Source organism: Chaetodon trifascialis, chromosome 9 (genome assembly GCF_039877785.1).
Source record: "Chaetodon trifascialis isolate fChaTrf1 chromosome 9, fChaTrf1.hap1, whole genome shotgun sequence".
In the NCBI taxonomy this organism is placed as follows: Eukaryota; Metazoa; Chordata; class Actinopteri; order Chaetodontiformes; family Chaetodontidae; genus Chaetodon; species Chaetodon trifascialis.
The window spans coordinates 15,905,003-15,924,427 of NC_092064.1; the positions used below are offsets into that span (position 1 = coordinate 15,905,003).

The 19,425-nt window shown below is 44.6% G+C and overlaps 2 protein-coding genes across 2 annotated transcripts; both read left to right on the plus strand.

Moving 5' to 3' along the window:
* The first annotated feature begins 313 nt into the window (after positions 1-313).
* On the plus strand, positions 314-9,569 carry LOC139335873 (NACHT and WD repeat domain-containing protein 2). The gene is made up of 10 exons (XM_070969661.1): positions 314-502; positions 642-730; positions 2,041-2,148; positions 2,620-2,817; positions 3,015-3,156; positions 3,238-3,386; positions 3,731-4,081; positions 4,445-4,546; positions 4,889-5,561; positions 6,359-9,569. The coding sequence occupies exons 1-10, from the start codon at positions 430-432 to the stop codon at positions 9,535-9,537; spliced, it is 5,064 nt and encodes a 1,687-aa protein (XP_070825762.1). The 5' UTR covers positions 314-429; the 3' UTR covers positions 9,538-9,569.
* A 991-nt stretch (positions 9,570-10,560) lies between these two features.
* LOC139336410 (probable E3 ubiquitin-protein ligase HERC6) lies at positions 10,561-19,305 on the plus strand. Its single transcript, XM_070970521.1, has 23 exons — positions 10,561-10,801; positions 11,264-11,420; positions 11,525-11,601; positions 11,763-11,990; positions 12,130-12,221; positions 12,300-12,427; positions 12,616-12,770; positions 13,096-13,151; positions 13,284-13,375; positions 13,499-13,558; positions 13,700-13,796; positions 13,930-14,110; positions 14,216-14,367; positions 14,941-15,060; positions 15,261-15,359; positions 15,492-15,671; positions 15,880-16,020; positions 16,319-16,485; positions 16,663-16,729; positions 16,847-16,917; positions 17,899-18,082; positions 18,357-18,459; positions 18,565-19,305. Exons 1-23 carry the CDS (start codon positions 10,582-10,584, stop codon positions 18,795-18,797), a joined length of 3,060 nt encoding a protein of 1,019 aa, XP_070826622.1. The 5' UTR covers positions 10,561-10,581; the 3' UTR covers positions 18,798-19,305.
* The last annotated feature ends 120 nt before the right edge of the window (positions 19,306-19,425 follow it).

Below are 19,425 nucleotides of genomic sequence, written 5' to 3' on the forward strand. Positions count from 1 at the left end.
AAACAAAGTTTGTATTTATTGTGTACAAATGTTAATTAATAAAAAAATATTGAAAAGTTGTTTGCGAGTCATTTTGCTTTTGTGTGTGTGTGTGTGTGTGTGTGTGTGTGTGTGTGTGTGTGTGTGTGTGTGTGTGTGTGTGTGTGTTCATGCGCTTGAGAATTTGCCTAATTGAATATGTGTTTGCAAGTGCATGTGTGTGTGTCGTATAGACTTTTCTGACGGTGGGTGTGATCGTGATAACACTCTCCAGAATTTCCTGAGTGGAGCAGAGAGACAAAAGAGAAACAGCAACACGGAGGTGAAGCAGAAACTGTGAACTTTGTATTGGAGTCATTGAACGTGTTCATGCCAAAAGCTTTCTCCTATTCCCTTTTTCCTTGTTTTAACAACAGCTATTGATTCGTCACGCACTGCAGAGGAAAACAAATGGACTATTCTCCTTCAAAGTCCACCCGCCGCTCGTCCTGTGTGAAACTCTATCTGTGCTCCAACCCGGAGGGTGAGTAGGGGATTCATTATACTGAACTATCAGCTGGATTTCCTCAAATTTAAAATGATTTATGTACGTTGACACTTTCTTTGGTCACGTTGTGTTGTTGTGTTGAGTAAATCGAGGTGTTTGTGTGTGCTCTGTGTAGATAGTGTGGTGGAGCGTAGAGCTCTGAGAGAGAGTGTGTTCCCCAGACTTAGAGAGCGCTGTAGACACACACTGGGACTGGACGTCAGGGTGAGTACACACTGCTGCTTTCTCATTATAATTGTATGTGTGTTTTTCTTGTGTATTGCAGCTGGAAAGACATTTTCTCAAAGTTTTTCTGTCCCTTGAACACCATCAGCATCGACCGACTGAAGCAGGATGCACTGTTGATGCTGCCCACTGTAACCACTCACACTATTAAAGTCTGTTAGAGCTGCTGTAGGAGGAGCGTTCGGCTCTGCTCCCCAGAGGAAACATTATAACTTCATTTTGAATCTGTGATAAAAGTTTTGCTTGGAATGAAGCTGCCAAACAAGATGTTTGTGTTCACAGTGAGCGCTGTTGAGGAGTGAAATGTCTGAATCAAAAGTAGATGCTTATATCAATCTTTGTATAATCCTTTTGGACATAGACTCAACTGAAGACAGTACAAAGACAATATGTTTAATGTTTGACCTCATCAGCTTCATTTAGTTCTATAAATATCTGCTTATTCTGAATGTGACGCAGCGACAAGCTTCAAACAAGTTGGGACAGGAGCAACTAAAGACTGGGAAAGATGTGGAATGCTCCAAAAACACCTGTTTGGATCATTCCACAGGTAAACAGGTTCATTGGTAACAGGTGGGAGTATCATGATTGGGTATGAAAGGGGCGTCCTGGAAAGACTCAGTCGTTCACAAGCAAGGATGGAGCGAGGTTCTCCACTTTGTGAACACATGATTGGATAAAGGATATTACTACATGGGCTTAGGTACACTTAAAACTGTTGTTGGTGAACACAGTTTGTTTGCAAATGATTGCATTCTGTTTTTAATTACATTTTACACACATACACACAGTTGTAATGACAGTGAGAGCGTTAGACAGTAATGACTGCTGAGTTGTTGCAGCTCTGACGCAGTCAGATTCAAGCATCATCAAGACTTATCTGTGTAACACTGTCCACTGCCAACAGTGGAATACGACGGCAGTATTACGTAGGAGCTTCCAGGTGTGTGCATCCTTTATTCTTTCACACTATCCCCCTGAGGCCATTCCTGTAAAAGCGAAGTCAATTATACTCAACTTTGCTTAATTAAATCTGACACAAAAAGGAGGCTGAGCAGCTGTAATGCGACTCTGAGTGGAGTGTGTTAGTTTGTGTGGCGGTTCAACCAGCACATTGTTCTGTCTCTTTTCAGCAGCTTGAGTAATTATAAAGGTAGAGGTACATCATATGTCAGGGAGCCACAGCCAGGTGAATTGTTATTACACCTCACTGTGTGCTTTCATATGCTGATTGTCAGTCATCTCTCCTTTATATTGTTTTAACCATTATGTCGGGTGCGTGTCTGCAGGTGATCGACCCATTTGAGTCCAGTGATCCCAGTTGTTGGCCTGATGAAAACATCAGACAGCAGCTGATTAAAGAATGCAGAGAGAGCTCCTCAGGACCTTTTTTACTGGTAAATAAATCAGCAGGATTGATTTGGTCATGAGTGTTCAGACACGCCTCAGGCTCTACAGAAGCACCATGGTGTTATGAAAAATTCAGCTAAATGATAGTTTGAGTAATACAGAGCGACCAGCAGCCCCGAAGAGCTATCAGCAACATAGCATGCACTAACTCTCAGCCTGGTAAATCAGTCCTTGTTGAACCTTGAGGTTTCTTGAGTATTTTAAATGCAGGTTTTTGGGTGTCTGAAAGCCACAACCACAAGTAAAATTCCAGATTCCAGTGTGTGGACAAAATAACAAAGACACTGGAATCTGATCAGCTGAGTTGTTGTGCATTAATAAAGTATATTACCAACATAATGCAAGAAATAAGTTGCTGCCAATTCTTTACAAAATCCATAAACAGTGTGTACCAATCAGTGCTAACCATGCATCCCAAAAACTGCTGTTCTTTCTGTGTCCACATGGCGGTGCTGCAGGCTCTGGTAGGACATCAGTATGGCACAGCCAGTCTGCCTGGACAGGTGGAGGTGTCAGAGTACCAGCTGCTGCTGCAGGAGAGCCAGCAGACGGGCGTCTGCACCCACGAGCTGGAGAGAGTGTACCACAGGGATGAGAACAGCATCCCTCCCTCCTACTGCCTGAGCTCTGCACACAGACACGCCTGCTGTGCTCAGGTGATCACACCGAACCCCACAAGAAAATTTCCTACGCAAATAAAACTCTCGTAGTTCTTATAAAACCATATTAATCAATTAGAAACAAGAGTAAATCCTCTGAACGTTTCATAATCCTGTGTGTCATCATGTTTTCACATATCAAATTGCCTTTTCTATGTTCTGTTGAACTGTTAACTGTTCTGTTTTTTGTTCAGCAGGCAGAGCTCCAGGATGAAGTGGAGGTCAACAAGAACGCTAAAGAGGACGAGCTGAGGAAGGTGTTTCAGACAACTGTGAGTCTGTGTGTCCACAGCGGTCTCATGAGCCCAGAGAGAGCCCAGAGCTACTGCAGATCAGGTGAGATTTCTGTTTATGTCCGTGTGTTTTGGCTCGATGTTGCAGTTTAATTTCATTTTGTGCTTTGCGGCTTCTCTCCAGCCCTCGATGCAGATCTGCGATTTGCTCTGGACAGCCGTCCTGATAATGACATCATCAGACGCTGCCTGGTTTACATCCACAAGGTGGTCAACGCCAAAGGAGAGAGAGGGAAGAGACAGACGAACTCACAGCTTCAGCCACAGTCCGAGGCTAGAATCATCCATCACTTTCTCATAAGCATTGATTTGTTACTTCACTGTAGACTCTGTAGACCACCTGGCTCTTACTCCCAGTTTTTAGAGGAATTTGTCATTCTGATAAGATCATTTAAGTAAGGCCTTTGAGTAAAAACACTCCACTTTCACACAGCCAGGAGGCATGTGTCACTGACAAACAATAACCTGTCATAAACCAAATCTCTAGTTTTGTTTTCACAGAAGGAGCATGTGGGGTTTATCAGAAACTACACACATGTTCACAAGACATGTAAAAAAAGTTAAATAGAAATAGTAAATATGAACTCCACTCTTTTTTCCATATTCTGTATTTCCAGGCTGCTACATTTGACCTGAAGACAACACCTACTGATGAACAATTATTCTCAGAGCTTTGTGACAGCTTCCTCCCCAGTCTCATCACTTCCTCCCAGCTTCTGGTCTACACCACCGCCACAGAGTGTGACCCTCGCCACGGTTACACGACGGCCAGGAGGCGAGGCTACGCTGAGTCTCTGTGCCAGCAGGTGTACTCTGACCTCGTGGGGTTGATTGACAGCGCAAACGTCTCAGAAACCAGCGAAGACTCTCAGCTCGGTGATGCGCTGGCCAGGGAGCAGGCAGAGCAGGAGGAGCTGTGTGACATCCTGTCCCGGTTTTATGACGTCATTCGCCCAGAAGAGGAGAAGGTGAGGATGGAGGTGTTTTTCTGCATGATTTCTAAAGGCAAAAAGCAGCGTTAAAATGTTTATTTTGTAACTGCTTGTGGTGTAGATACAGTCACTGCTGCTTTATTGTTAAAAAGGGGATGTGAAGGATGAATAACTGACAAAGATTCAGAACAAAGTTTGTCTTGTGGCAGTCATGATCAATGGATAAAAGCATTCAGCCCTTAACAGTTCAGCAGCTGTCTTTTTTCTCTGCAGTTTAAAGTCACGTCAAGGATGTCTTCTGATCTGTGATTCCTGTGCTGTGACAGTCTGATGAAACTTGATGCCAATGATTTGAACTGCATCATTGCATCACTGGAGCTTACTTTTCATTTGATGTAGGTCAGAGCTTATGTGGAGCAGAGCAAACAACAGTGCCCACTGGTGGTGACAGGAGGGCCATGCACGGGGAAAGCAGTTCTAATGGCACACTGTGCTCAGCAGGTACGGTATGTGGACTGAGGTGAAGTGTTTTAAGCAAAAATGCCCATAATCCAGTGGTTTTCTTGTTGGACGTTTTTCACGTCATTTTTCTGACATTTTAAGAACCAAACCATTCATCAATGAATCTGTAATCGATTAATTGATAGTGACAATAATCACTAGTTGCACCTCTACCCCCTTCTCTCTAAAATGAAAATAAAAGGGTTCACAAATAAGACTAATAAGCCAACCAATAAACAGGTGCAAACAAACCCAAGGACAATGCGGTGCCTGCAGTGTTATAGGAATGTGGACTACATGATGTCGATAACATGTAAACGAGTGTTCTGTCTCTCTCCACAGATAAAGTCCTGGCTCCCAGACTGTGATCCTGTGGTTATCACTTATTTTTGCAATCTGTCAATCAACCCTTCCCCAAAGCACCTGTTGTTGAGCCTTTGTTATCAAATTGCCAGCAGATATCGCTGTACCTCAACAGTTAGAAGACAAGACAGCCAAGACCTGAGTGTCACAGCACGCACAGATCCTAGAGGACTTAATGCCGGCAGCAGAAAACCTGACATTTGTCTGTCTGAGCTTCAAGAACGTCTCTCATCCCTCCTCTCCCTCGTGCCGTCCACCAAACAGCCTCTAGTTCTAATCCTCGATGGCCTTGATCACATCGAAAACAGCTTTGGGCCTCAAATCATTGGAAGCCTTCCGTCCGCTCTTCCTCCCTGCGTCAAACTCATCCTCACAGTCTCCTCTAACCGAACACAAATCCTGCAAGCCATCGACCCACAAAGTGCGCCACACTGTGCATCAGAGGACAGTGGGAAGGAGTCAGGGTATGTGTGTGTGCCGCTGGGGTTAGTGGACAGGAAACAGTGTGCGTTGTTGTTGGCGTCACTGCTGAGCCGTTCAGGGAGGAGGGTGACATCAGGACAACAGGCGCTGGTGAACCAGGCGTTGACTTCCTGTCGTCTGACTCTCTATGCTCGACTCCTGCACCTCCACACCTCGCTCTGGCACTCTGGTACGACTCATACAGTAAACACACAGACAGATTCATAAAGGAAGAGGCTGTGATATTCTGTCTTTTTCTTATAGTTAACAAATCCCATGAAAAGACCAAAACTAATGATGCATAAGTCTGTGTCTCAATACTTTCCAACCTCCCCACCCCGTATGTGGTGCTCAGCCCTGAGGCCAGCCTTTCCTTCTATGATGCAAGTCTTTAAAGTCACAAACATGGTTTTCAATTTCATTTGCATTAACTGTATTTACATAGTACATTTTCAAATTCATTATTAATGAAATACCTGGTATCACCTAAGAAATGGTAAAGTTAAAACCCTGCAGACCAGTGATTGCTCAGAGAGAATCATCACTCTGCACTCTTGCTGAATTCAGCTTTTTTAAAAAGTTTTTTTTTTTTTTTTTTTGAGACGAGCCGAGCCGAGCCGTTCCATGCAGTGGAAATTAGGTTATTTTAATGCAACACATTCTCTCTCAACACATTCTCGGAAATAACAACTTTCAGAGCATTGATGGAAAGATTTTTTAGCATAAACATAGCACAAAGAGATGCTGAAACATTTCAGGCCTCAACGCTGTATGAAATGTATTGAGGAAAGGAATGCTATTAGACCAGTGCTCTAGTGTGTATTTACATGTGTGTGCATGTATGGCTCAGAGTAAACTACAGTGACCATGTTTATCATAATGACAGAACATGTCAGACAGTGCTCTTTTCCTGGGATTTGTTGACAATACCAAAATAATTATGCTACATGTCTCTCCTCCTGTCCCCTTTTCTTCTCTCATTGTCAGACTCAGATGTGACAGAGTCGTCTCTCCCTGATGGCGTCCATTCATCCATATCTGCGCTGCTGGATCACCTCGAGCAGAAACACGGCTCGTCTATCGCGGGCCGCGCCATGTCGTACGTCACCCTCTCCAGGACTGGGCTCACTGAGGCCGAGCTCGCTGATCTGCTGTCCAGTGACAATGAGGTGCTGTCTGAGTATGTCCAGCAGGGTGAGAGGCCTTCCTCCAATATGAGGGTCCCGCAAGTCGACGTGGAGAGACTTCTGTTGGATTTGAGGAGGTTTCTCGTCAGGAGGACAGTTGCTGGGTCACATGTTTTGTTCTGGGTGAGCAGGCATTTCAAGCTGGTAGTGGCTAAGAGGTATTTAGGCAGTCATGAGGCGAAACAGGAGATTCATTCAGCGATGGTGGACTATTTTAGCGGCCGATGGGCTTGTGGAAATGCTAAACCACTTGTGGTAAACCAGAAATCTGGACCGAACAAAGACACCACCCAAATGGAAACATACATAGACAGGCAGCCTTCCAGCCAGCCGTTTGTCCTCGCTTCGTCTTACAAAGAGGTTGGCCAGGTGAACTTGAGGAAGGTCTTAGAGTTGCCGCATCACTTGCTTGAAAGTAACAAATGGGAGGAGTTGGAACACGGGCTGTTGATGTCTTTGGAGTTTCACCAGGCTATGGTTCGAGCAGGACTCCTGGGAGATCTGGTAGCCATGTTGGACAGTGAGGAGGGGTCATCCCACTCCCGCTTTTCAAGGGAAAGAGCACTCATGGCAAGCATATTGAAGGCCAGTGCTTGCTTTCTGCAGAGCTCACCCCTGCAGCTGCCCACGGTGATGGAGACGAGCCTCCTCTCTTATGTGGAGGTCTTCCCTTCGCTCAAGCCTTATGTCAGAGACATCAGACAGGACAGGAGGAAAAAGGGAAGTGGATTGGGAGTAGTGCATTGCCCTGCTCCCTCATCTGTTCCCTCCATTCAGTGTCTACAGTGTGATGCCAAAACCAGGCAAGTTCCTCTTACAGAGGCAGCAGGGACAGAGTGTGGAGTTGTAGCAGAGGTGATGGATGACGGCACAGCTTGGTTTTGGAAAGGCTCCGGGTGTGATTTAGTCAAAATATCGCTGACCTGTGAGCAAGAGGAGCTGAAGTTTGCAGGAGTGAAGAGTAGCCGTCAATTCATGCTGCTTTCCGCACAATGTGACAAGCTTTTCTTGTGGGATGTGACAGGCCCAGAAATGTTCCTACAGCTCAAGGACCCATTGAAGACAGAGCTGCAGCCAAAGCAACAAACACTGAATAAAATTGAGGGGTTTGTTGCATGTCAGAAAAAGTTATTCATGTGGTGGAAAGGTGAGAGTTTTGTGAGTGTGTTCGATGTCTCCAGTGAGACCTTGACTCATTTCCAGTGTCAGAGCTCTGTCACCTGTCTGGTTTGCTCCTCTAATGGCTTTCACATGTACTGTGGGCAGGAGGAAGGCACCGTGTCCATATTTGACACCAGCACCAGCAGTCTCCTTGGCACTTGTTCAAACTCAAACCACAATGCAGTTATGTTGATGATCCTCTGTGAGAATAAGTGGGAATTGGCGTGTGTTGAGAGGACAGGGAATGTGACTCTGTGGGATGTGGCGGCCAAAACGCAACCACCCAAACTTGTCAAAGAAAGCTTCACTGGACATAAATCTGACATTCTCAATACAGATTACTCAGAGGAAAGCCACACTTTATTGATGTGTCAATCTCACCAGGTTACACTGTGGGATACAGGTGACTGGGAGCTGTGGGACCAGTTCTTGGCTCCACAGGGGAGGGCTTTTACTTATGCTGTGCTGTCCCAGGAATGCCACCTTTTCCTGGCTTTGTTAGACACCTGTCCCCTCGTCTTGGTGTGGAGAGTCAGCACGGGGGAGTGTGTCCTCTCCTTGGAAGCAGCCAAGCAGCCTCGTACTCTCCTCAAAATTGATTCAGGTGTCATTTGTGTCGCTCATGATGGCTGTCTGACAGTGTGGGACTCTGAGACGATAGACGCTGCAGGTGCAGCTCCGAGAATGGGGTGTGGAGTTAAAGACGTGGTGGTGGAACAAACAGGGGAGTGGTTCTACACGACTGATGGCTCAGAGGCGGTGTGGAGATGGAGATTAGAAACAGGACTTCCGACTGCCAGCTTCCTGCACGATGGTCTTGTGGAAAAACTACGCCTTTCTCCAGATAACATCCACCTTGTGACGCTCTCAGCAGAGGAGATTTATGTTTGGCAGACAGAAACAGGTCAGAACATCCTGCGTGTGAGTGGCAGCAGAGCGACAGACATCCTGATCACCCCGAATGGTAACTTCGGGGTGAGTATTTCTGATCGACGGTTGTCTCGGGTTTGGAAGCTGGCACACGGGGGTATTGTGTGCAGCATACACCTGCATCTGTCTGACGCCCAGGTGTCGCCTGAAAGCACCTTCCTCATTGGCCGCTGCCGTGGAGACCTGTTAGCTGCCAGTCTGTGGTCGGGCTCGATCAGCAAGCGCTTCTCCTGTGTGGCAAACTCAGAGCACGTTGTAGCTTTCCACACACTTTCAGAGGACCCTGACTTTGTGGTGGTGATGGCCGCATCAGGCGCAGTGTACACGTGGAAGGTAGCAGAGGAGACGGTGTGCAGACACTTTCAGCTGCCTCATATGTTTCACTGTCAGCTGCAAGGCTTCCATATGTCCTCTGATGGGAGCTACGCCCTGCTGTCCACTGATGATGACTCCATCAACGTCTTGGACCTATCTCATGTCAGACTGTGCTCATTCAAGGCTGAGGGTCCTGTCATTAAAGCGTGTTTGGATAAAACTGGATGCTACGCTGCCTACGTATCCCGGCCCTCCACTCTGGAGCGAAGCTGTGTCTGTTCCCTGCATGCGAGGCCTGTCCTCACAGTTGTGCGACTCGCCGACGGCAAAAGAATCGGAAGCGTGTGTCTGTCTAAGAATCCATTGACTTTGGTTGCGTGTAAGCAGCAGTGTGTGTTTGTGGGCTTTGAGGACGGGTCTGTGGGTGTGTATTCTATTTCAGACATTATGATCAATGGGGGGGAGTCAGTCAGGTGCAGAGATCATCTGAATGGTCAGCTGAGGCAATGTCCCTTTGACGGAGCACCATTCAGATGGACACCTCTAGCAAACCCCAACATCACATGGCCTTAAGGTTATTAAGCACTGTTGTTTTTAAACCACCAAAGCCACTTTTCAAGTAGAAATTGTTCCCTGTGGTGGAAACACGTGCCTCTAAAGGTTCCTGGTCCCTGGAGAAAGCTCCTGTAGTGGAAATGTGGCTCAAGTGAATATTGTTTTGTATGAGTATTATGTGTATATATTAATCTATGAATAAATATACTGTATGTGCCGATGTGTTCCACACGTGTGTGGAACACATGATAGATCGTTTCTAAACACTTCTCCCTAAAAACTGCAGCACCTTTTCTTTCAGCTGGTCTGAATCCATGATTATGAAGATGATGATGATGATCACTTCACTGCAAACACATGAACCCAGTTTCATTTCTGTGTGAAATGAAACTCCTATGAAAACAAAAACAAGAGTTGATCAGTTTGTGGTTTATCTGCTGCATGTACAGACGTCGTCCTGACACACAATTATTAAAAAATAAATAAATAAAATTGGTATAAATGCTTTATCTTGTCTTTTCTATATCAAAAAGCATTGTCTGTAAGTCCTTAAAAAATAAATAAAGATTTCATGGCCTTTTATTGACAAAAAACTTTTTTTTTGTGCTCATTGGGCCAGTTCATCTTCACAAAAATGTTACACTGTTCTTATTACTGATCGATTAACTTCTATTTCACGACATGACTGAGATTGAGTATCATTTCTTTCGTGCAACTTAAAACATCGAAAGTGACTTGTCACAGATCTGATATCACCTTTATGGCTCTCATGCTGCCTTCTCTGTTACCTGGTAAGAACGTAAATTAGAGCACTTTTGATTGTGCATTGTGATTTTGGTCGCGAGTAAATGACAAATTGTACCTTGCAACAAACGTAGTTATCCTGTCAGAAATCTTATCTCCTAAAAAAGGAGCTGTACTATATACTACACACGCAGAATGAGTGGTTCAAGTGCATATTTCCGAAACCGGTATCAATAACTTCGACAGCCTGTGAAGGCAGCATCAAAGTGCCATCTCAGACAGAGGTCTTCCTCCCATCAGTTCAGTTGAGTTGGAGACATGGTGCAGCTGCACTGTTGGGGAGACAGCTCCAGCGGACAGTTTGGTCCACAGCCGGCCCTCAGTCCGGTGTCCTGGACTGTCCCCGGGGTCATTACGGACATCTGCTGTGAGGACCAGCACACTTTATTTCTCACCAGGGATGGAGACGTTTTATCATGCGGACACAACTCCCAGAAACAGCTGGGACGCAAGAAATGTAAAGATGGAAGGAAGCCCGGTAAGCGAATAAAATATTCATATACAGTAATATTCCTCGTATTATCCAAGTATGAACTTTTTTTCTTGTCTTTTCTTAGACTGTCAGCCGTATGAGTTTATTGTATCCACCGAAAGCTAAACGTGAATTATCACAGCAAACATCACACAGGCTAAGAAGCAGAGATGAGTTTCAGTTTCGTTTCCGTCGCGTCAGTTCGGACAACGAAAGTAACCTGAACGAAACAGAGTGATGAGTTCAAGTCGGACATTCAGCATATTGATGCATGTAGTCTGCGAAACATGGGTGGACATAAGATAAACATGCTAAACGTGCAAAATATAAATTCAGTTAAACAGAAGCATGATGTTGCATAAAATGAAAATACTCAAGTACAAGTACGTCAACATTATACCGCTTTTCACTACTGTAAACAAGAACTTGACACCTTCACATGCTTCTGTTTGTGTTGTCCGGTGTAAGGTCGTGTGGAGGGGCTGGGTGTCGTGGTCTCGGTGGCTTGTGGTCAGGGCCACAGTCTGGCTGTGTGTGCGTCTGGAGACGTCTTCTCCTGGGGTGCGAAAGAGGAGGGACAGTGCGGCGTGTCATTGAATCTGCTGCACAACAGTCACAGACCAAGGCAAGATCTCAGTCTGGGGGATATAGTATGTACAATAACTCAGTAAGAAAACTGAAAGTCAGACTTTTCATTCTTTAATGCATTATTATCTCATCAACACGCAGTAAAGTGCCCATACCGCTGCCAGTCCCGGTGATCCAGGTCACCTGTGGAAACTCCCACTCCCTGGCACTGACTGAAGGTAGGACAGTGAACGCACCAATGACGTGTGTGTGTTTATGTGGAACAATGACTATTCATTTTACCTGTTGTTCATCATCTGCTTATAAAGTGTACAGACTGTGTGGTTCATTAAATTTTTTTTTTTCCTCCATCCATCTCCATCATGTTCCACTTTCACAGGAGGAGACGTCCTCTCGTGGGGTTTGAACAGTCATGGTCAGCTGGGCCTGGGGAAGGAAGTGTCTCTGCAGTACACACCCGTCCTGGTGCAAGCTCTGACCGGTGTAGCAGTGACCCAGATTTCAGCCGGAGCGACCCACACTCTGTTCCTCACACTCCCAGGCCTGGTGTACTGCTGTGGGGCCAATAAATCTGGCCAGCTGGGGCTCAACAGGGTGGATGAGATGGGTACGAATAACTGCCTTCACTCGGTCACAAACTGACTTTTAGCAGGCAGCTGATTGTGGCTGCTGAGGCTGTTAACCTCATGCCTGTTTACATATCTCATCTCATTGTACGTATTGTCATTCTATCTCATCTCTAACAGGCAGGTTCAACATCTGTATGGTGCCTGCCCTCAGACCTCTGGCTGTGGCGTTCATCAGCTGTGGAGAGGCTCACTCTGCTGCGTTAACAAAGGTTCTGACTTCACCAGTCCTTTCAGCCGTATGTGTGTCCGAATTACACAATGTGACAAACTTATGCTGTGATTTCTAGGATGGCAAGGTTTTCACTTTTGGAGAGGGACGCCACGGTCAGCTCGGTCATGACTCCTCCGCTGATGAACTGGGACCCAGACTGGTCGAGGGTCTGGACGGACCGGCCTCACAGATTTCATGTGGCAGGTAATAACTATGTGGGTGCTTATGTGAACACTGAAACACTGTGTTTGAATTTAAAGAAGAGTTACTTCATTTTGGGTCATAAAATCATGTTTTCAGTATCTGACTTGAAACGCCTGATGTACTTAATCCAGCACTTTCACATCATATGAGCTTTCCCATTAAATTCACATCTGCTTCTTGTCTCACAGACGTCACACTCTGGTTTTGGGCTCCTCTGGCCAGCTGTGGGCTTTTGGAAATGGGGCCAAAGGTCAAATTGGAAGTGGACGACCGGAGGACAGTCTGACTCCCAGTCTGGTACAGCTTCCGTGGACCGCTGACGGTGCAGTACCCACACCCAAAGGTCCGCATGCAAGGGCGGTGCGGCATTTAGTAGATTTTAATGAGGCCGACTGTATGAGGTGGATCTGTCTGTGATCTTCTTGACCCAGGAGAGCGCTTCCTCTGTTGTGGCAACATGGCTGCCAAAGACTGTCAGATGAAGATTTGAGATGAAGATCCTTATTCATGTGTAGTTTCTCAACAATGTGCAGCATATTGCAGTAAAACATGCGCTTAGATGAGCTCATTTTCATCTTGTTCTGATGTGGTTGAAGGGGATTTAAGATGAGCAGATCTTGATGATATTTTTAAGTGTTTTACTGTTTTTTGTTTGTTTGTTTAAGCAGACTTGAAAATATCTGCTGGGTGGAATACAAACTTCATTTACACTTCACCTGCACAGGTAATGTGTTTGATTATTTAAGGTTTCCACAGGAAGATACCCAAACTCTGTTTTTAAGTTTTAAGTTCAAAAAACTGTTGTGTTCGTTAAGTTGTCTGGCTTTTGAAGTGTATCTAACGTCTGTCTTTGAAGAGCTTGGACCGAGGACAGATAACTGGGCGGGTGGATGAGAACAAACTGCAAAAATGGCTGACAATGACAGGCAGCAACACACAGGCCAGCAGGTCCTTTTTTCCCCAATTTATATTATCGCTGTAAATATGGAAGTGCACATATAAAAAATCGATCTCATGCAGTAACCACAGTGTTTGTAAGGCTCCCCTCTTCTTTCTTTCTTTATTCAACAGAGAAATAAATTCGATGTTTTTCACAAGTTCAAGTCTTGTTGCAAGTTTCACAAAGGCCAAGTAAGTCCTTTTTCTGTCACCTGCCTGTGAAGTTTAGCAGTTTTAAGGGTAAACTTCAGAACTAAGAGGTGATCTGAGAGTCATTCACACATATTGGGACTGCCACTTTAATGCACTGTAATGCTTTGCTCTTGGTGTCAGTGGTCCTCCATCAGAAGCCGGGGCCTTGACTGTGGACCTCGAGGCAGCAGGCAGAGCTTTCGACCAGCTGCTGGCAGTACCATGGATCAAAAACTCAGTTAAGAACATATGTTTAATTAGTTGCATGCATCACTGGGGAAATTTGTTCTTGTCTTGTCTGAATGCGAAAACTACAAATGCATGCTGTTCGGATGTTGCAATGTTGTCTCCTTGATCTCTTTTCCATCCAGGTAAACCTTAAAGTCCTGATTAACTTGCTTATGGTTTCAAGGACTGCCCTGAAATCACCAGAGGTCCTCCTAATCCTGCTGAACTGTCCCCTTCTCCAAGAGGACTCTCATGTCATGGAGGGGGTGCTGCGGTTGGCTTTCGTTATCACATGTCTGAGTGAGAGGACCCTGACGACGCTAAGTAAACAGCTACAGCTTCATTTCTTTATCTGTGAGATATTCACTTGATTCATGCTGTGTGAGTCCCACAGTTTGAATATACTGTACGTGTTTTTTTGTCTTGCAGAGCACTGGTGGTCTTCCCTGACACCCTCCATGCTAATGAAGCACATCTTGGTGTTCAAGAACGCCCTGGTCTTCATGCTAAAATGTGGCCTCTTGGCAACACACAACCGAGGAGTCAGATATCTGCTGGAAGTCCTCAAGCTGCTCTACAAAGTCAGTGCAGTGTGTTTGGATCGCATTCATCAGCGGGTTTATGCCAGATCTGTTATAGTTTGTGAATCTGGGATCAAAGGTGAAAGGAAACCTGTTATCCTGGGACTAAGCCCACAAACACAGAGTTTGATCTATGGGTTGTTTGTCACGTCACTCTTTTGCAAACTGCAGATGGAGGGCCAGAGGGGATTTTCTGCATAGGAAGCAGTATAACACACACTCAAAATGCCTGTTTTGCATCATTTACGGTTGCTCAGATTGATCAAACCGAGAAACCAAAAGGAGCTTTTATTGAGTACCAAACATTGTTTTTCATGAGGGGGAAAAATGCAAGAAATTGACAGAAAATTGTCTGCAGTCGGGAGGAGCACATTTGTTATTTTGTATGATTGGAATTAATTACTTAATTACTGAGATTTAAAATAGTCTCACTGCTGAAATGCAAGAACTATTGACAAATGCCCGTCTGATGTTACACAGCTGTGCAGCTGTGCATGATGTCTTAGACTTGTCCATTCTTCTTCTTCTTCTTTTGTTAATAATGTGTGATGATGTATATGCTTTTTTTCACAGGCAAACAAAACTGGAAAGTCCTACAAAGTCCCACTGAGCACTTTTTACGTAGAGGAAATCATTGGTGCAGTGCAGCCAGAGGTGGACATCACTAATTGGCGGACATTTTCTAAACTGGAGGTAAAAACATACAGTACTGTTACACACACAATGCTGCAGCATCACACACACGTCAATATATTGAGAACTTCCATTTCACCAAGAACAAAGTGTTCACTACATGTGTTGTATGAGTCTGGTGGCATTATTATAGTTATTTTCTGTTTGACTGCTTATTGCTGAAATCATTTCTTACTAAATTGTCCATTACTTTCTTGAAGGATGACGACAACACTCCCGCCATTTTCTGCCGCTACCCATTCCTGTTCAATCTCGTTTGCAAGGTGCAAGTGTTTAACGTCTTCGCATTCATAATGAAGGTATAGTATGTATTCATTAGATCATTTAGAAACATTTGGCTGAAGGTCTACACAGCAGCTGTTTCTTAATCGGAGCGTTCATTTTGAAGAATGTCTCCCTCTTGTTTTGAATTCTTTCCATCTGTCTCACAGACAGTGCAACGTGTCGCTCATAACCTGGCGGTCGCGTGGCCTAATGAGTCGTTGATAGGTCCCCCGGACTCCCCCCCGGCTCCGGTCTTCCAGCTAACTCTGAGACGCACTCACCTGGTCGAGGACACCTTCAGACAGCTCGCGGCAGCCGACCACTGCTTCTTCCAAAGGGAGCTTTTGGTAAACACTCCAGCAAGACTTTGCCTGCTTTACTGGGCTGAAGCTACTTTAGGTAGCTTTTCCCTTTACGTTACTTCATGATTAAAAGGGTTAACCCAGCGATTTAGCTTTGCACTGCCATAAAGTTTTGGAGCTCACAAGAGAGAAAAAAATGTACCATTAGAAGAGTTTTTAACTTAGTTTGTATTCCGTTTTCTGTCCTTCGTAGGTGCAATTTGTGGACAACAGGAAGGTGATGTTTGTCAACAACAGCGACCTCTTTCTGCACGTGTTTGATGAGCTGTTCTCTCCCAAATCTGACATGTTCATGTACAATGAGAGCGAGACTCTGGCCTGGTTCCCTCCAAGGGTAAGACCAGTTCATGAAAGAGGAAACCATGTATTCATGCATGTTCTATTTCTTGTATATACAGAACTAATTCCTCAAGAAAAAACAGGAATCTTTGAACTTTTACACTCATTGCATCTTCACTTTTAATTGAATTAGCCTATTTCTGCCTACACAAAACAGTCTGCTTTGACCTGATGTCCCATTAAGACAGACACTGTAAGATAAAGCAGTACATAATGAACATTTGACCTCATCATACTGTGGAAACTTGGGACAGCCGTCAAATTGTGCTTAATCCTAACAATGTTTTTGTCAGCCCAAAGTGGTGGAGAAGACTTACTTCCTGTTTGGCGTTCTGTGTGGCCTGGCTCTTTACAACCACAACATTGTCCACATGCCCTTCCCACTGGTTCTATTCAAGAAGCTGCTCAGCGTCAAACCCTCACTGGATGACATGAAGCACTTTGAACCTGTCTTGGCAGAGTAAGATTTAACAATGCAACACAGTGCTGCTCTGCTGGGGCCATTTCTGTTGTGTTGTTGGTGCTGTTTCAGTCTGTTCTTCTGTCAGCTTGATTGATAAGTTATATAGTCTGTTTGGTAGTTTATAGGTGACATGTGCAGGTCATAGTTCTTCTCTTATATTCACTGTGTCTTCAGGTCTTTGCGGTGCATGCTGGAGGACTACACTCCTGATGTAGTCGACAGCCTGGACATGACTTTCACTGTAGGTTTACTAAATCATGGCTAAAATGACTGCCGCTGTTATTTCTGCACTTTGACTCTGTTGCCTGCAAGTGTGGCTGCAGTATTCCCGTCTGACTGTAAGTGTAATTCGTTCCAGGTGACCTGGGGTGGTGAGACGGTCGAGCTTGATCCCACAGAAGCTGGGAAACCTGTCACAGCGTCAAACAGGTGCGTTGATGCAGAATTGCTGTGTGTCACAATCTGCATAGGACTCACAACAGCACAGATTTAGAGTCTCACAACCTTTAAAGGTCACACTCCTTTTTAGCAAGTTAGTATGGTTGTTGAAAACACCACACCGGTCATGCCTTTAGCCTGCATGTAAACCCCTCAGCTGCTAGAGGCTCTATGTTTTCAGATTGTCTGTTCGTCCCGTTCTCCTGAATGCGGTATCTCAGGAACACCTTGAGGGAAATTCTTCAAATTTGGCACAAACGTTCACTCAATTGGACTCAAGGATGAACTGATTAGATTTTGGCGGTCAAAGGTAACTGTGACCTCATAAAACACGTTTTTGGCCATAACTCAAGAATTCTTAGGCTAATTATGACAAAAATTAGGATAAAGTGATGAAGTGATGGCGTTTTATATCCAAACGGTCAAAGGTCAACTTCACTGTGACATAAAGTTTTGCAGGAACACTTTTCTAGCCATTATTCAACAACATAACTCAGGAACAGAAAGGGAGCTTGTCTTTGTGTCATCTAATGATGAATAAGAGGAGGTTCACAGAGCAAGTTTCAGCTGAAAGGACGGAGCTCACACACCACAGTTTGATATTAAAAGTCTGACCCTGAACAGGATCAAGACAACACCAGGCAGTAGGAAGGAAGCTTCATCCAAGGTTCATTGATATGGAGGCAGAAGGCGGTTGCCTCCTCCAACATGAAACAGTTGGTCAAGTTAAACAGGAAAGCAGAATAGATAACACACAGTTCATCGGTCATTGCAGGTCACACAGAGTAAAAATACGCTGATATAAATTGACATTACATCCACCTTAAGCTCATTGGTTTAGCTGCCAGAGGTGAAGATGATATCAGGGCTTCACTCTGGGATTACTGAATATAAAGAACATTTAGAGACTTGTTGTGGTAGAGGTGAGGGTAGCTGCTCATATCATTTTGAATTTTTTTTTTTTTTAAATAGGAAACAATTCGTAGAGGCCTTCGTCAACTACGCCTTTAACAAATCAGTGGAGAGAGTGTTCAAAGAGTTCAAGAGAGGGTTCCTCAAGGTGTGTGACGTCGACGTGGTGGACTTCTTCCAGCCGGAGGAGTTGCAAGCCGTGATGGTGGGCCAAGAAAACTACGACTGGGAGGTGTTCAAGCAGGTCTGCTGAATGTAGATACTGCTGTTTATCTTTACACACTTATTTTAATATCAGATGTATTAAAAAAGATTAAAAATTTAATATAGTTTGCGCCAAGATTTAAATGTAAATGGGATAAGATGGCAAATCTAAACTTGACTTGAGTTCAGTACTTGAGTAATGTGCTTTCCATCACTGTACGGAATGAAACGTTTGGTGAAACGTCTGAAAGGACCATCATCGCCCTTTAATTTGTTAGATTTCTGTTCATGGTTGTTTTTATTTCTCCAAACAGAACACGATTTATGAAGGAGACTACCACGCTGAGCACCCGAACATCGTGACCTTCTGGAAGGTGTTTGACGAACTGACGGCGGAGGAAAAGAAGAAATTCTTTTGTAAGTACTCATCACTGATCAAGTTTGCCTTCACATCAGAGCTGCACCGTCTGTCAGTTTCCATCAGATCATTTAAGGTGAGCTCTTCCTTGTTTGTGTCGCCAGTGTTCCTCACAGGCTCCGACCGCGTACCCTTCCTTGGTATGGAGAGCATCAAGATGAGAGTTGCCGTCTTGCCAGACGCTTCAGATATCCACTTGCCAGAATCCCTCACCTGTCACTTTCTGTTATTGCTGCCCATATACCGGAGATACCCAGTCGACAGGACAATGCGGACCAAGCTCATCAAGGCTATTAATCACAACAGAGGCTTCTGGAAAGAGGACACTGCAGGCTGAAGTCACTTCTTTACAAACCTGCCAAATATAATGTTGTTTTTTTCTAAACATTGACATATTAATATCGTAAAGTAAGTTCTTGGGACCCACATATTAAGTTAACAGCATCCCTGTCATTTAGAAGTATGAGAAAGTTTTCATTCTTTGATTTTAAAAAAATTGTTGATGGCATTAACACGCTTGTTAGAGAGTTTTTGTGTTGATAAAGCAGCTTAGAGTTATTTAACCAGTACAAAGAGTAAGAACCAGTTTCCGCACGTTAATCAGCGTTAAGCAAAGGATATGCACGGGTAGGAAAGAAGATAAATCCGTCCTGAAATCCACTGCGACAGGCCACTGCCTCCAATCACCTCCGCTGAGATGATTCTTTTCTTTCTTCTTACTTTTCTCACTTTTTTTGCTCATTCATATGTCACTCTTGGCATGAAGCACTCTTCATGCTTCAACCATCAGCCAGTGTTTGTGGCTTAATAACCTGCTAAATAAATTACTTTAACACAGTCCCAGCTCCCAGTTTATCGAGTGGTTTTTTTTTTGAGAACCACAGGTCAACTAACTTTTAATATCCAATGGGCCTGGCTATTTCCTGGTTTATTTAATTTCCTGGTGAACACTCATTTAAATTGGC

Excerpts from the sequence above, each read along its gene's own strand:
- LOC139335873 (XM_070969661.1), top strand. The coding sequence starts at position 430 with ATGGACTATTCTCCTTCAAAGTCCACCCGCCGCTCGTCCTGTGTGAAA. Across the intron at positions 3,387-3,730 it reads AGCTTCAGCCACAGTCCGAG|GCTGCTACATTTGACCTGAA; the intron begins GCTAGAATCATC and ends CTGTATTTCCAG. Across the intron at positions 4,547-4,888 it reads TGGCACACTGTGCTCAGCAG|ATAAAGTCCTGGCTCCCAGA; the intron begins GTACGGTATGTG and ends CTCTCTCCACAG.
- LOC139336410 (XM_070970521.1), top strand. The coding sequence starts at position 10,582 with ATGGTGCAGCTGCACTGTTGGGGAGACAGCTCCAGCGGACAGTTTGGT. Across the intron at positions 15,061-15,260 it reads GGACATTTTCTAAACTGGAG|GATGACGACAACACTCCCGC; the intron begins GTAAAAACATAC and ends ACTTTCTTGAAG. Across the intron at positions 15,672-15,879 it reads TCTTCCAAAGGGAGCTTTTG|GTGCAATTTGTGGACAACAG; the intron begins GTAAACACTCCA and ends TGTCCTTCGTAG.